Here is a 15615-nt window from a genome sequence, read left to right as displayed (position 1 = left end):
CTATGAATTAACACCATATATACATAGATCCAAAAAGTCAACTCAAACCTTCAACCCAACAATTCCTTGCAAAACCAAAGAATAACTAAGATCTTACCTTGTAGCTTGCACCTAGACTAGGAGATGCTAAGATTTCCTCAAAAATCCTTGAACTTGGTTGAAGATTTGGAAGAGAATTTTGGGGAAGAAGATGAGAAGGAAGCGTATGAGAGAGAAGGAGAATGAAGGAATGAAGATAAATCTCAAAACCAAGCATAAAAATCAATCCCCAAGCTTAAAATCGTGATTTGAAATAACACTTTCGTCAAATAATGCAGGGCAGCGCACCCGCGCTCGACTGGCCAGCGCTGCCCCGCGCAGGCAGCGCACCCGCGCTGCACATAGCAGCGCGGGTGCGGCGCTGCTGCCGCACAGGCAGCGCACCCGCGCTGCATATAGCAGCGCGGGTGCGGCCTGCTGCCGCACTGGCAGCGCAGGTGCGGCCTGCCCTCGGCCAGGCAGCGCCCCTGCGCTGCCAATGGCAGCGCAGGTGCGGCGCTGCTGCACCCGAGCGCTACTCCTCCGACACGAACTCCTAAAAACATCCTTTCTTGACTTAATATCCAACCTTTTCTTATTCCACTAAATTCTTATGAATTATAACAACCAAACTCCTTCTATAATTGTGGGCACCCGGGCTCTAATTCTTTTTCTTGGGATTAAATGGATCGTTGTTATAAAACGTGGGTCAAATTTTCGCTTTTTACATTAAATCAAGTGTAACTAAACAAACATAAGTTCTTAGTTTAATTCACAATATAAAACATAAAGTACATGTCTTGATTTATACACAACTAGTGTTCACTATCATCTAAACTCAAATGATAATACAAGTCTAACAAAAGAACCACTAGTCCTCTGCTGCGCCCGAGATCACCACGCTATCACGATCATCTCTGTCTCGACCCAGATCCTGCCCCACCTGTTGTTATGCACACATACAGACATAACAACAGCCGGAAAACCGGTGAGAACAAATCCCAGTATAAACATGTATACATGCATTAAAACAATCTAAACACATGAAACATGCTAATATGAATATCATTCATATATAATCATGCAATGCGAATCTAATCATGTCTAGACTCGACTCGACTAGAACTCTAGGGATCCCGTGGTGAATAAGACGATCTATCACTTACCCTCCCAATCGGGGTGACGGTATGTCTTATTCCTAGACTTCGGCCTGATCTGTATCCACATCTACAATAGGGGCGGTGATCTTCCCCTAAGCTGTGATATCGCCGAACATCTAGAAGTCTGGATGATCTCGCAGACTTTCCTATCTTAATGCATGAATACACAATCTGTAAACAAGCATAATCATCTGAACATGATTTGCATACAAGTTCTATAAGCAAATCGATCTATAACAACCATAATCATATCAAGACATAGATAATAAAACAAGTATGTGATTTTGGTTGGGAAACTCAAATGTGATCTTATTTGAGTCGTAATTCCCCCAAACAAAACATGTACTATACCTTTCGTCGCACAATTGTCGAAGTCTCGAAGACGAATCTGTCACTATCAGATCTGAAATACAAATGGGAATACATATTCTATTAATCTCTAATCTAATCCACCCATATCTAATTCTATACATGATCTCGGTACAATTTTACGGCATAACGACGTAATTCTTCGATACCGATTAATTCAACTCTCATCATACATTAATATCTACCTTCCACAATACATAATCAACCCCATAGAACATCATACTCTCAAAAATCTGCATAATTCAATATTACACATGCTGAAAAATCATAATCATCATGTAACATCTCCGTTTCTCGATCCCGTTCCGAATATATGATGTTTATAATCATAAAAACATATATCTACAAGCATATTCAAGTTTTCCTAACACCAGTATTTCAAATCATGTTGAAAGTGAACAATACTTACATCACCTTGTAGCTTGGAGTGAGAGGAGCTCAAAACCGCAATCGTATTTAAATTTGGATGTATGAATCTCACAAACTCACAATTCCAAGTGATGGAGAAACTTAAAACCTCTCTCTGAATTCTTCTCGGTTATCAGCTAAGTGAGGGGAGGAAATGAAATTACAGTATATATATCTTGCATGTCTTATAACACATGGCTCATTCTTTTCACTACACGTCTCGCGCATATGCGCGGCATTACTCGCGCATGTGCGCGAGACCTACGGTCTCGACAATTCAACACCTCGCGCATATGCGCCATTCTTGTCGCGCATATGCGCCCAAGCTTCTGGACAGACTGCGCATATGCGCGACTAAACTCGCGCATGTGCGCCACAGCTGCTGGAGGTGTCGCGCATATGCGCCACTTCATTCCGCGCATGTGCGCCCATGTTACTGTAAATGTCGCGCATATGCGCCACTCTTTCCGCGCGTATGCGCCAATGATACTGGAATTGTCGCGCATATGCGCCACTTATCTTCGCGCATATGCGCCAACTGTTCTGTCCAATTTTTAAGATTTTCTCCTCTTGTCCAAGTATTTCTTATTCTCATCTCACTAAACACTCCTCATTATATATATACATACTCATATATTCCGAGTATTATGTCGATGAGAACTATTAATCTCGAGCCTTACAATAATCAAGCATAAAACATCTCCCAAAACTTGATCATATCAATATATGAATATCCCTTAACCATAACACATGAAATCAATGATCATAGCACAATAAAAACTTGGGATATTACAATCTCCCCTCCTTAAAAAAATTTCGTCCCCGAAATTACCTACTGTCGAATAGATTAGGATAACGTTGCTTCATCTCCTCTTCCGGTTCCCACGTGGCCTCTTCAATCACTTGATTTCTCCATAGAACTTTGACAATGCCAATTTCTTTGTTCCTTAACACCTTAACTTTACGATCAAGAATTTGAACCGACATTTCATCATAACTTAGGTTAGGCAAAAGCTCCAATGACTCGTACCGAAGAACATGAGATGGATTCGCAAGATACTTACGAAGCATAGATACATGAAATACATTATGAATTCAGTCCAAGTCCGGTGGCAATGCAAGACGATAGGCTCGGTCTCCAATCTTAGCTAGAATTTCAAATAGTCCAATGTATCGAGGACTTAACTTACCTTTCTTGCCAAATCTCATAACTCCTTTTAGAGGAGCTATCTTGATAAAAACATGATCACCAACCTCAAATGCCAAAGGCCGTCTTCTCACATCGGCATAACTTTTCTGTCTAGACTGAGCTGTCTTCATTCTTTCTTGAATTAACGCCACAACTTCTGCTGTTTGTTGAATCAACTCAGGGCCCAACATATTTCTTTCACCTACCTCTTCCCAATACAAAGGAGATCTACACTTTCTTCCATATAAGGCTTCATAAGGTGCTAAGCCAATGGAAGACTGATAACTATTATTATACGTGAATTCAACCAATGGCAACTTGGAATCCCAACTCCCAGGGAAATCAATTGTGAAAGCTCTTAACATATCCTCAAGAATTTGAATTACTCTTTCTGATTGTCCATCGCTTTGAGGATGGTAGGTGGTGCTAAAGGCTAACTTCGTGCCCAAAGCTTGATGTAAACTTTTCCAAAACTCTGATGTAAATCTTGGATCACGATCTGACACTATAGATACCGGTATACCATGAAGTCTCACAATTTCTTGAATATATACCTCGGCATATTGATTCATAGAATATGTTGTCTTGACAGGAAGAAAATGCGATGACTTGGTCAATCGATCTACAATCACCCAAATAGAATTGAAACCTTTCTGAGTCCTTGGCAATCCAACCACAAAATCCATTGTGATGTGTTCCCATTTCCATTGCGGTATAGGCAAAGATTGCAATAATCCCGCCGGTCTTTGGTGTTCAATCTTAACCTGCTGACAGGTTAGACATTCAGAAACAAATACTGTAATATCTTTCTTCATACCTGGCCACCAATAAAGACGTCGAAGATCTTGGTACATCTTAGTACCACCAGGATGTACAGAGTATGGCGCCGTATGAGCTTCTATGAGTACATCTCTTCGAATGTTATCATCTATAGGAACACATATTTTACCTCAAAAGGTCATCAAACCATCACGATTCAATCCAAATTCAGAAACTCCTGTTAATTCATTACTCCTTTTTAACTTCAATACTGAACATCGGACTGTTTTTCTTTCAAAATTCGATCAAACAAAGTTGAGCGGAGAACTAATGTAGATAATCGAGCCACTGTCCCTGAAGATACCAAATTTATCTCATTCCTTTGCAAATCAAGGAACAAAGGTTTAGAAATCATAGCATTCAATTCTGAACTTGACTAGCGACTCAAAGCATCTGCAACTACATTAGCTTTACCAGGATGATAGCTAATGGTGCAATCATAATCCTTGACAAGTTCTAACCATCTCCGCTGCCGCATATTCAATTCTTTCTGTGAAAACAAATAACTCAAACTTTTGTGATCCGTAAAAATTTCACATTTTTCGCCATAAAGATAGTGTCGCCAAATCTTTAACGCAAACACCACAGCTGCTAACTCCAAATCATGAGTAGGATAATTTTTCTCGTAGTCCTTCAACTGACGAGAAGCATAAGCTATCACTTTCCCATGCTGCATCAGTACAACACCTAACCCCAATTTTGAAGCATCTGAATAGACAACAAAATCTTCATTACCACAAGGAAGTACTAACACATGGGCAGAAGTCAACTTATCTTTCAACTCTTGAAATGCTTGTTGACATGCTATAGTCCACTCAAACTTGACTGACTTACGAGTTAAACTCGTCAATGGCAATGCTATATTTGAGAAGTTCTCTATAAAATTTCGATAATATCCTGCTAAACCCAGAAAACTTCTCACCTCTGAAACTGTCCTTGGAATGGACCATTGCTTAATAGACTCAATCTTGAAAGGATCTATAGAGATTCCTTCTTTAGAAACAATATGACCCAAAAACGCCACTTGTTCTAACCAAAATTCACATTTCTTGAACTTTGCATATAATTGTTTTTCCCTCGACAATTTCAACACAATCCTCAAATGATCTCTATGAAGTTCTCGAGTCTTAGAATAAATAAAAATGTCATCGATAAAAACAATGACAAATGTATCCAAATACGGCGTAAAGACACGATTCATTAAATCCATAAACACAGAAGGAGCATTGGTTAATCCAAAAGACATCACCAAAAATTCATAATGTCCATACCTCGTTCTAAAAGCAGTCTTTGGTATATCCTCATTTCTCACCTTTAATTGATGATATCCAGACCGGAGATCAATCTTCGAGAACACTGTTGCTCCTTCCAATTGATCAAAAAGATCATCTATCATTGGCAAAGGATATTTATTCTTAATAGTTACCTTGTTCAGTTCCCGATAGTCAATACATAATCGCAATGATCCATCCTTCTTTTTCACGAATAACACTGGAGCTCCCCAAGGTGAGAAACTAGGACGGATGAAACCTTTATCTAATAGCTCCTGCAATTGATTCTTTAATTCTTTCATTTCAGTAGGAGCCAATCTGTATGGAGCCTTAGAAATTGGGGCTGTACCTGGAATTAAATCAATAACAAACTCTACTTCTCGATCAGGTGGTAATCCAGGTACATCCTCCTCAAATACATCAGGATAATCCTGAAGCACGTCAATGTCCTGTAATTGTATTCTACTTTCCTTTCTTGTATCCAAAACTGAAGCTAAGTAACCAACACAGCCCTTGTGCAACAATTTAGTGGCTTGAAGACAAGAAATAATAGGGATACTTAATGAAGAGGTAACACCAACAAATAAATCCTTCTCATAATCATCTGCTAAAAATTTTACTGTCTTGCTAACACAGTTAATCACAGCACGATAAGCAGACAACCAATCCATACCCAATATCACATCAAATGCAACCATTGTAATTACAATTAAATCTGCATACAACAATCTGGATCCCATCAACACAGGACAAGCCTTAAACATACTATTTGTCCAAATTTCTTCTCCAGAAGGCAACACAATATTAAATTCAACAGGCACCACAGTAGGTTTAACAGATATAGTATGCATAAACTCCTCAGATATAAAAAAATGTGTTGCACCAGTATCAATTAAGGTAAGTGCTTCTTTGCCCAAAATGAAAATATTACCTGATATGACTGAAGCATCAGGATTTGCGCCCTCTTTTGTGATCGTAAAGATTCTTCCCTGAACTTTTCCTTTTCCAAACGAAAGAGGACAATTATATACTGTGTGTCCCATTTCCTTACATCTATAGCAACGACCACTTCCGATTAAACATTCTCCTTTGTGTGGCTTTCCACACTTGGGACACAATGGTCGTTCACTATCTGTAGGAGGCAAAGGAAGCCTACTACGCTGCTCCATCTTGCCTTTGCCTTTATAACCTCCTCGAACATTTACACTTGAACCCTCACCTTTAGCTTGAAAAACTTGTCTCCTCAACTGCCTTTCCTTCTCTATCTCTTGCTCATCATTTTCAGCAAGTAAGGCTCTTTCCACAATTTCTTGATATGTCACCACCTTGGACATATGCACATCCCTTATAATTTCGGGCTTCAACCCACGAAGAAAGTGTTCACCTTTATCCTTGTCATTCTCGGCAATAAACGGAACAAATACACAACCTTCTTCAAATTTCAATATGTACTCAGCAACAGACAAAGAAGCCTGTCTTAACTCAAGAAATTCTTTCACCTTCTTGGCCTTAATTTCCCTTGAAAAATATTTGGCATGAAATAAATCTTTAAACTCGTTCCACTTCAATTCTTTTACATTAATAGTCACTTTGGTGGCTTCCCACCAAATACGAGCAGCCTTGACCAACATAAACACAGCACAACCAACCTTCTCTTGATCAGTGAATTTCAAATAGTCGAAGATAGCTTCCAAAGCTTTGACCCATTCTAATGCTACTAATGGATCAGGACCACCAATAAATTCAGGAGGGTTCATCCTCCAGAAACGATCATAAGCACCATTTTCAGAACTATTTGTCGTGCCTTGAACTCTTTCTCGAACTTGACCTTGGATCGTCGTTTGCATAGTCAATAACTTTTGAATCTGTTCACCATGAACCTTAGCTTGCTCTTGTAATAACTTAGTGAATTCATCTACTACACGAGTAGTCTTGTCTGTGGGAGGGGTACTATCATCCCCTTCAACATTCTTACGCTTGGGAGGCATTTCCTATACATATGCTCACGTTAACATGGATAGGATGAAAGAATACGTCAATGGCAATGAAATAGAATCAACTGTCAATGTTAAAATCAATAGATGCAGGATCGAAAACATACCAGATTGTCCTAGGCAGAAGAAGTCATATATGGTCCAAAGAACTTTGATCTGATACCAATTGAAACACCCCACTTAAATAAACATTTTTAAATTTAAAAATAACTCGACATCAGCGGAAGAATTTATCTTTAAAATAAAATTTACTGTATATACATTGAAAACATTATCTTACAATACATACAATACATAATCTCAAACATCTAATTCAAATACCATTATTACATATAATAAAATACATGCTATTTTTAAAACTTCAAATGTTCATCACACCCCAATAAAATCATTAACATATTCAAATAAGAATTTTCCAATACAGTAGCTATATGACTTCTTCCCCTTGGACAATCTGCTTCAAATCTTTTTATTACCTGCATCACATGACATTAACTGAAATGAGATAAAACTCAGTAAGTAGAGAACTTTACATAACAAATACATATTTATATGGCTTGGCTTGAAACATTGCAATGGCAATAAACATTGAATAATACCATCTTCGATGAACAATAATGATAAAATCGATATAGATGGTATATCATAACATGAATTAAAGGAAATGAAACAATAGCTCAATGATCTGTAATCTGTGAATGTTATCTCTGTTAATATATATAAATATATATATCGGACTGTGAGAGATAACCATGAGAGGAAATGATAGTCTGTAACTTGTAATCTGTGACCTGTGAATGTTATCTCTGTTAATATATATAAATATATATCGGACTGTGAGAGATAACCTATGGATAGTATATCTGTGATATATGAAAATATATATCAGACTGTGAGAGATACTCTTCATGTGATTGGCCAATGACATGCATGAATTACTATCATTCCTTGAATTGTAGCATATGAAATTCATTTGGACAATTGAACAAACACTTGTTAGGCACAATAGCTTGCTAGCTTCTTTATCAATGAAATCAATAAAATTTTTGGATCAATGAATATATATCAACAAATATGGCAATAACATGTCCATTAAAGAAGTTAGACATCAATAAAAATGGCTTGGATACATATATATCATGTGAGCACAAGGAATAGCCTCTACTTACAACCCAATCAACACTTGGTGGCAAAGATGACCTCAAAAGAATCCTTACAACAATAATCACCATAAAATCTATGAATTAACACCATATATACATAGATCCAAAAAGTCAACTCAAACCTTCAACCCAACAATTCCTTGCAAAACCAAAGAATAACTAAGATCTTACCTTGTAGCTTGCACCTAGACTAGGAGATGCTAAGATTTCCTCAAAAATCCTTGAACTTGGTTGAAGATTTGGAAGAGAATTTTGGGGAAGAAGATGAGAAGGAAGCGTATGAGACAGAAGGAGAAATGAAGGAATGAAGATAAATCTCAAAACCAAGCATAAAAATCAATCCCCAAGCTTAAAATCGTGATTTGAAATAACACTTTCGTCAAATAATGCAGGGCAGCGCACCCGCGCTCGACTGGGCAGCGCTGCCCCGCGCAGGCAGCGCACCCGCGCTGCATATATCAGCGCGGGTGCGGCCTGCTGCCGCACAAGCAGCGCCCCTGCGCTGCCTCTGGCAGCGCAGGTGCGGCCTGCCCTCGGCCAGGCAGCGCCCCTGCGCTGCCAATGCCAGCGCAGGTGCGGCGCTGCTGAAAAAGAAGAAAAAAAAAATAGAAGAAAGATCTATACTCTTTTCCGAAAAATCCCAATAAATCATCAACTACTCACCTCATATCGTAAAGCAACATAGCACTGGAGGTGACGTAAGAGGATCGCTCAAAAAGCAGAAAATCAAACAAAGACATTCCGCAAAATGGCAACGGTATCCCGTATTCAAGCTAGGTACTTTTCGCTCATTTTTCTTATAGCTACACACCAAACTAGAGGTCGGCTTGAATAACAAAGTTGTACCTCTTGTTGCATAGATGAGGTACATACCGCCCGTCATCCCAAAATATTGCCGGAACTAACATTTTCGGAATTCCGGAGTACCCTTGTTCACCATAGGACGATATTTAAATCTGGTATCGTTAGGTTAGGAATTTGACAAAACTTTCAATAAGAAAATTCAAGATCATAAAAAGTAACACATGCTGGAAAATAACGGGCCGCGCGTGGCCACCGGACGGCCAGCCACGCGCCGGAACCATCGGCGCGTGTACCACACGCACAGCCGGAACGGCGATTTTCCGGCGGCCGAACGTTCCTGAGGTTATTTCTGACTTTTTGGCCAACTTTCGTAATATTTGGACATACCTTCTAATTAATATGAATTTTTGAAACTTAAGTAAAATCAACCGAGTTAAATTTTGAACAAAAAATGATCTGGAAATGATCAGCTAGTTACTTAAAACCTCTAACACATAAATATCATTCATAATATATTTTAGGACTTGCTCTAGGAACTCGGAGTATTAATCAAGCCTAAACTGTAAGTTATCAGGTGAGGAAATTACTATTTATTCTTCTATTAAAGCCTTTGGCATTTGGCCTGGAAATTTCAATAGCATTTATTTAATGTTCAAATATCATCCACTGTTCATTTCAATTACTGATATATTTTCTTGCATATTTATGAATGGATTGATATATCATGAATGAATGGAGTCATGGACAACGGATTTCGGTCCGGAAATTGAGCCCACTGGACAACGTGGCTTCGGCCAGGAAAATGAGTCCAATGAACAACGGATCAAAAGTCCCGGGTATATGGTTCATCTGAACAACGCGCACCGAATATTTCGGTCCGGAGAATGGTTCACCCGGCTCGTAAAAAGTGCTCAATTAGAGCCACCAATGTTAATTTATGGATTTTTCATTTATCTATTATTTCATTGCTTATCATTCAGAATATCTAAATTGTTATGCATATTATTACGATGAAGTGTTATTTAAAAGCCATATACTGATTTAAACTCACTAAGTCCTCAAAGACTTAACCTCTGTTTCTTTTCGTCTATTGTAATTTCCAGACACATGAACCCCCGAATTGGAACAAGAAGAAAATAACTGAAGATGAAATAAGAGCATTTGAAAGTTGGAATGATCTGTTTATAAATAAATGTTAAACTTCCGCTGTAACATAATTGTACATATGAATGTAAAACTTCCGCTGTAAAATAATTGTACATATTTGAAATAAGAATGTAAATATTTGTAGATAATCCTTAAATTATTGTAGAAAATATTTAAATTTTTATCTACAATATCTTTCTAATAATAATAATGGTAAAAATAAAAATAGAAGTTCAATAAAGAAATATTGAAGGTAAATGTGGCACCTAGTAAGGGAATAATTATGAATTTCTAAACCGGGCGCAACAGAGGTAATTAAGTACAATAATTATTATGATCAATATAAGATAATTAGGTTCAATAATTAGATACACGAATATAATAATATTAAGTTTGGATAAACATGAGATTTTTTCTATTTAATAAATAAATAAATAAATAAAAATTAAAAAAATAATAATAATAATAAAGGGATAAACATAGAATCCTCGGCTATATATATTTGTGCGCTCATTCATTCTAAAATCAAAACCAGCCGAGAGACAGTAGGAAAAGAAGAAAGCAACCGAGAGAGAAGGAAGAAGGAAGAGGAGAGGAAGAAAAAAATAGAAGGAAAAAGCTATACCCCCTTTCCGAAAAATTCCGATAAGTCACCAACTATTCACCTCATATCATAAAGCAATATAGCACTGGAGGTGATGCAAAAGGATCGCTCAAAAACTAAGAAAATCAAACAAAGACATTCCGCAAAACGGCAACGGCATACCGTATTCAAGCTAGGTACTTTACGCTCATTTTTCTTATAGCTACACACCAAACTAGAGGTCGGCTTGAGTAACAAAGTTGTACCTCTTGTTGCATAGATGAGGTACATACCTCCGTCATCCCAAAATAAATCCGGATTGATAAAGAATGGAACAATCGTAATCTTCCAAAAATTCAATCCATCTTTTTTGCCTCATGTTCAGCTCTTTTTGAGTAAATAAATACTTCAGGCTTTTGTGGTCTGTATAAATATCAAAAGTGGAACCGTACAAGTAGTGTCTCCATTTTGCTAATGCAAACACTATTGCTCCTAATTCCAGATCATGAGTGGGATAATTTAACTCGTGATTCTTTAATTTTCTAGATGCATATACAATAACTTTATCATTTTGCATCAGTACACATCCAAAGCCTTCTTTTGAGTGTAAACCACAAATCTTTCTGTTCCTTCTGGTAAATCTAATACAGGTGCACTGGTCAGCATTTCTTTTAATTTGCAAAAACTTTTCTCACACTCATCATTCCATAAGAAAGGGTTGTCTTTGCGAGTTAGCTGTGTCAGGGGAACAACAATTTTCGCAAAATCTTTAATGAATCTTTGGTAGTATCCTTCTAAGCCGAGAAAACTTCTAATTTCTGTGATGTTGATTGGTTGTTTCCAACGAGATATGACTTCTATTTTTGCAGGATCTACTTCCAGTCCTTTCTTAGAGATAAAGTGGCCAAGAAATGACACTTTTTCTAGCCAAAATTCACACTTACTGAATTTGGCATACAGTTGATGCTCTTTCAAAGTTTTGAGAATCAATCGTAGATGTTGAGCATGTTCCTCGTGACTTCTTGAAAATATCAAAATGTCATCTATGAATATGACAACGAATTTGTCCAAGAATGGTTGAAATATTCGATGCATCATATCCATGAAAGCTGCAGGAGCGTTGGTTAATCCGAATGCCATTACCACAAACTCATAGTGTCCATAACGGGTATTAAAAGCTGTTTTGGAGATGTCATCCTCCTTAATTCTCAATTGGTAATATCCTTGTCGCAAATCAAGTTTTGAATATATTTGAGATCCTTGTAAAACATCAAACAATTCTTCGATATGCGGAAGAGGATATTTGTTTTTGATGGTAACGTTGTTAAGTTCTCGATAATCAATGCACATCCTTAGAGTTCGATCTTTCTTTTTGACAAATAATACAGGAGCACCCCATGGAGAGGTACTAGGTCGGACGTATTTCTTGTCCATGAGCTCTTGTAATTGAAGTTTTAATTCTTTTAACTCTCAAGGTGCCATTCGGTATGGAGTTTTAGATCTGGGTTGTGCTCCAGGTATTAGATCAATGGAAAACTCTACGTCTCTCTGAGGAGGTAAAGTATTGATCTCTTCAGGAAAAACCTCTGGAAATTCTTGTACAACTGAGATTTCTGAGATCTTGAGTTGATCTTTTGGCTTATTTATCAAATAAGCTAGAAATCCTTGTCCGTTGTTTTTTAGTATAGCTCTAGCTTCTATGGTTGATACTATTCCCATGTTATGGTTAGCTTTGGAAATGATTGGATGAGAAGTTTGAAGATAAACTTCTTTTGTGTAGCAATTGAGCTGGGCTTGGTGTCTATAAAACCAGTCCATTCCAAGAATAATATCATAGTTTTTGATTGGTAATTCAATCAAATCTGTTAGATATTCTTTTTCTTGGAATTTTAAGGGACAGTTTCTGTAAATGATGTCAGTAATCATCGTTGTCCCTAAAGGTGAGCAAATTTCGAAGCTATATGGTAGCTGCTCAAATAACAGTGGTAATTTACGTACAAAAAATTTTGAGATAAAAGAATGAGTAGCTCCTGGATCAAATAAAGTTTTTGCAGAACTGGATAATATGGTAACAGTACCTTCTACGACTGCAGTGGGGTCAACTTCCTCCTTTTGGTTTCCTAAGAGGGCATAGGCTCGAGCAGGTATCTTTGGCTTTGTTGTGGGTTGAGTCATTTGCGTTCTTTTTGGACAATCTTGAATAAGGTGTTGCTCACTTCCGCAAATAAGACATTTCCCACCTTTTCTCCAGCACTTTTCTTCTTCGTGATTCTTCGTGGATATTGTGGATTACCAAATCACGAAGAAGAAAAGTGCTGGAGAAAAGGTGGGAAATGTCTTATTTGCGGAAGTGAGCAACACCTTATTCAAGATTGTCCAAAAAGAATGCAAATGACTCAACCCACAACAAAGCCAAAGATACCTGCTCGAGCCTATGCCTTCTTAGGAAACCAAGAGGAGGAAGTTGACCCCACTGCAGTCGTAGAAGGTACTGTTACCATATTATCCAGTTCTGCAAAAACTTTATTTGATCCAGGAGCTACTCATTCTTTTATCTCAAAAGTTTTTGTACGTAAATTACCACTGTTATTTTAGCAGCTACCATATAGCTTCGAAATTTGCTCACCTTTAGGGACAACGATGATTACTGACATCATTTACAGAAACTGTCCCTTAAAATTCCAAGATAAAGAATATCTAGCAGATTTGATTGAATTACCAATCAAAAACTATGATATTATTCTTGGAATGGACTGGTTGTATAGACACCAAGCCCAGCTCAATTGCTACACAAAAGAAGTTTATCTTCAAACTTCTCATCCAATCATTTCCAAAGCTAACCATAACATGGGAATAGTATCAACCGTAGAAGCTAGAGCTATACTAAAAAACAACGGACAAGTATTTCTAGCTTATTTGATAAATAAGCCAAAAGATCAACTCAAGATCTCAGAAATCTCAGTTGTACAAGAATTTCCAGAGGTTTTTCCTGAAGAGATCAATACTTTACCTCCTCAGAGAGACGTAGAGTTTTCCATTGATCTAATACCTGGAGCACAACCCAGATCTAAAACTCCATACCGAATGGCACCTTGAGAGTTAAAAGAATTAAAACTTCAATTACAAGAGCTCATGGACAAGAAATACGTCCGACCTAGTACCTCTCCATGGGGTGCTCCTGTATTATTTGTCAAAAAAAAAGATGGAACTCTAAGGATGTGCATTGATTATCGAGAACTTAACAACGTTACCATCAAAAACAAATATCCTCTTCCGCATATCGAAGAATTGTTTGATGTTTTACAAGGATCTCAAATATATTCAAAACTTGATTTGCGACAAGGATATTACCAATTGAGAATTAAGGAGGATGACATCTCCAAAACAGCTTTTAATACCCGTTATGGACACTATGAGTTTGTGGTAATGGCATTCGGATTAACCAACGCTCCTGCACCTTTCATGGATATGATGCATCGAATATTTCAACCATTCTTGGACAAATTCGTTGTCATATTCATAGATGACATTTTGATATTTTCAAGAAGTCATGAGGAACATGCTCAACATCTACGATTGATTCTCAAAACTTTGAAAGAGCATCAACTGTATGCCAAATTCAGTAAGTGAGAATTTTGGCTAGAAAAAGTGTCATTTCTTGGCCACTTTATCTCTAAGAAAGGACTGGAAGTAGATCCTGCAAAAATAGAAGTCATATCTCGTTGGAAACAACCAATCAACATCACAAAAATTAGAAGTTTCTCGGTTTAGCAGGATACTACTGAAGATTCATTAAAGATTTTGCGAAAATTGATGTTCCCCTGACACAGCTAACTCGCAAAGACAACCCTTTCTTATGGAATGATGAGTGTGAGAAAAGTTTTTTCAAATTAAAATAAATGCTTACCAGTGCACCTGTATTAGCTTTACCAGAAGGGACAGAAGGATTTGTGGTTTACACAGATGCCTCAAAAGAAGTCTTTGGATGTGTATTAATGCAAAACGATAAAGTTATTGCATATGCATATAGAAAATTAAAGAATCACGAGCTAAATTATCCCACTCATGATCTGGAATTAAGAGCAATAGTGTTTGCATTAGCAAAATGGAGACACTACTTGTACGGTTCCACTTTTGATATTTATACAGACCACAAAAGCCTGAAGTATTTATTTACTCAAAAAGAGCTAAACATGAGGCAGAGAAGATGGATTGAATTTTTGGAAGACTACGATTGTTCCATTCTTTATCAATCAGGTAAAGCTGATGTAGTGGCTGATGCTTTAAGTAGAAAGATTAGCATGGCTTGTTTGAAAGAAGAAAGAGAATGGGTACACATCCATTCTCGTGGGCATTTGGCAGAATTGAGAATTGAACCTGAATTTCATACCAGAATTAAGCAAAATCAAGAATTGGACCAAGAAGTTTCAAAACACCGTACTGATACCAATTTCTTCACCAATTCACAAGGAATACTATGCTATCATGACCGTATTTGTGTGCCTAGCTCAATGAAAATGGAAATAATGGAAAAATCACATCAGTCTCGGATCAGCATTCATCCAGGAGGATCTAAGATGTACCAAGAGATTAAAAAACACTTCTGGTGGAAAGGAATGAAACGAGATATTGCAGATTTCATTTCACACTGCCTATCTTGCCAAATGATAAAGGCTGAACATCAAAGACCA

General features: G+C 37.5%; 3 protein-coding genes across 3 annotated transcripts; 1 reads left to right on the top strand and 2 right to left on the bottom strand.

The window, feature by feature from the left end:
* Positions 1-3772: 3772 nt before the first annotated feature.
* LOC140835814 (uncharacterized) lies at positions 3773-7222 on the bottom strand. The gene is made up of 3 exons (XM_073201221.1): positions 5494-7222; positions 5235-5352; positions 3773-3908 (listed from the first exon to the last, which is right to left on the bottom strand). Exons 1-3 carry the CDS (start codon positions 7220-7222, stop codon positions 3773-3775), a joined length of 1983 nt encoding a protein of 660 aa, XP_073057322.1.
* Positions 7223-12394: 5172 nt separating this feature from the next.
* LOC140835813 (uncharacterized) lies at positions 12395-13099 on the bottom strand. Its single transcript, XM_073201220.1, has one exon. It carries the CDS (start codon positions 13097-13099, stop codon positions 12395-12397), a length of 705 nt encoding a protein of 234 aa, XP_073057321.1.
* A 465-nt stretch (positions 13100-13564) lies between these two features.
* On the top strand, positions 13565-14020 carry LOC140835812 (uncharacterized). Its single transcript, XM_073201219.1, has one exon. It carries the CDS (start codon positions 13565-13567, stop codon positions 14018-14020), a length of 456 nt encoding a protein of 151 aa, XP_073057320.1.
* The last annotated feature ends 1595 nt before the right edge of the window (positions 14021-15615 follow it).

The sequence above is a fragment of the Primulina eburnea genome, chromosome 7 (assembly GCF_022965805.1).
Source record: "Primulina eburnea isolate SZY01 chromosome 7, ASM2296580v1, whole genome shotgun sequence".
Taxonomy (NCBI): Eukaryota; Viridiplantae; Streptophyta; class Magnoliopsida; order Lamiales; family Gesneriaceae; genus Primulina; species Primulina eburnea.
This window is presented reverse-complemented; position numbering and strand designations above follow the sequence as displayed.

Bases quoted from the DNA above. Each gene is read 5' to 3' on its own strand.
- LOC140835812 (XM_073201219.1), top strand. From the start codon at position 13,565: ATGATTACTGACATCATTTACAGAAACTGTCCCTTAAAATTCCAAGAT.
- LOC140835813 (XM_073201220.1), bottom strand. From the start codon at position 13,099: ATGACTCAACCCACAACAAAGCCAAAGATACCTGCTCGAGCCTATGCC.
- LOC140835814 (XM_073201221.1), bottom strand. From the start codon at position 7,222: ATGCCTCCCAAGCGTAAGAATGTTGAAGGGGATGATAGTACCCCTCCC. The intron at 5,353-5,493 runs GTTTCATCCGTC...TGCCAATGATAG, and splicing joins GCAGGAGCTATTAGATAAAG to ATGATCTTTTTGATCAATTG. The intron at 3,909-5,234 runs GTATGGACATTA...ACCTGTCAGCAG, and splicing joins AAGACTGCTTTTAGAACGAG to GTTAAGATTGAACACCAAAG.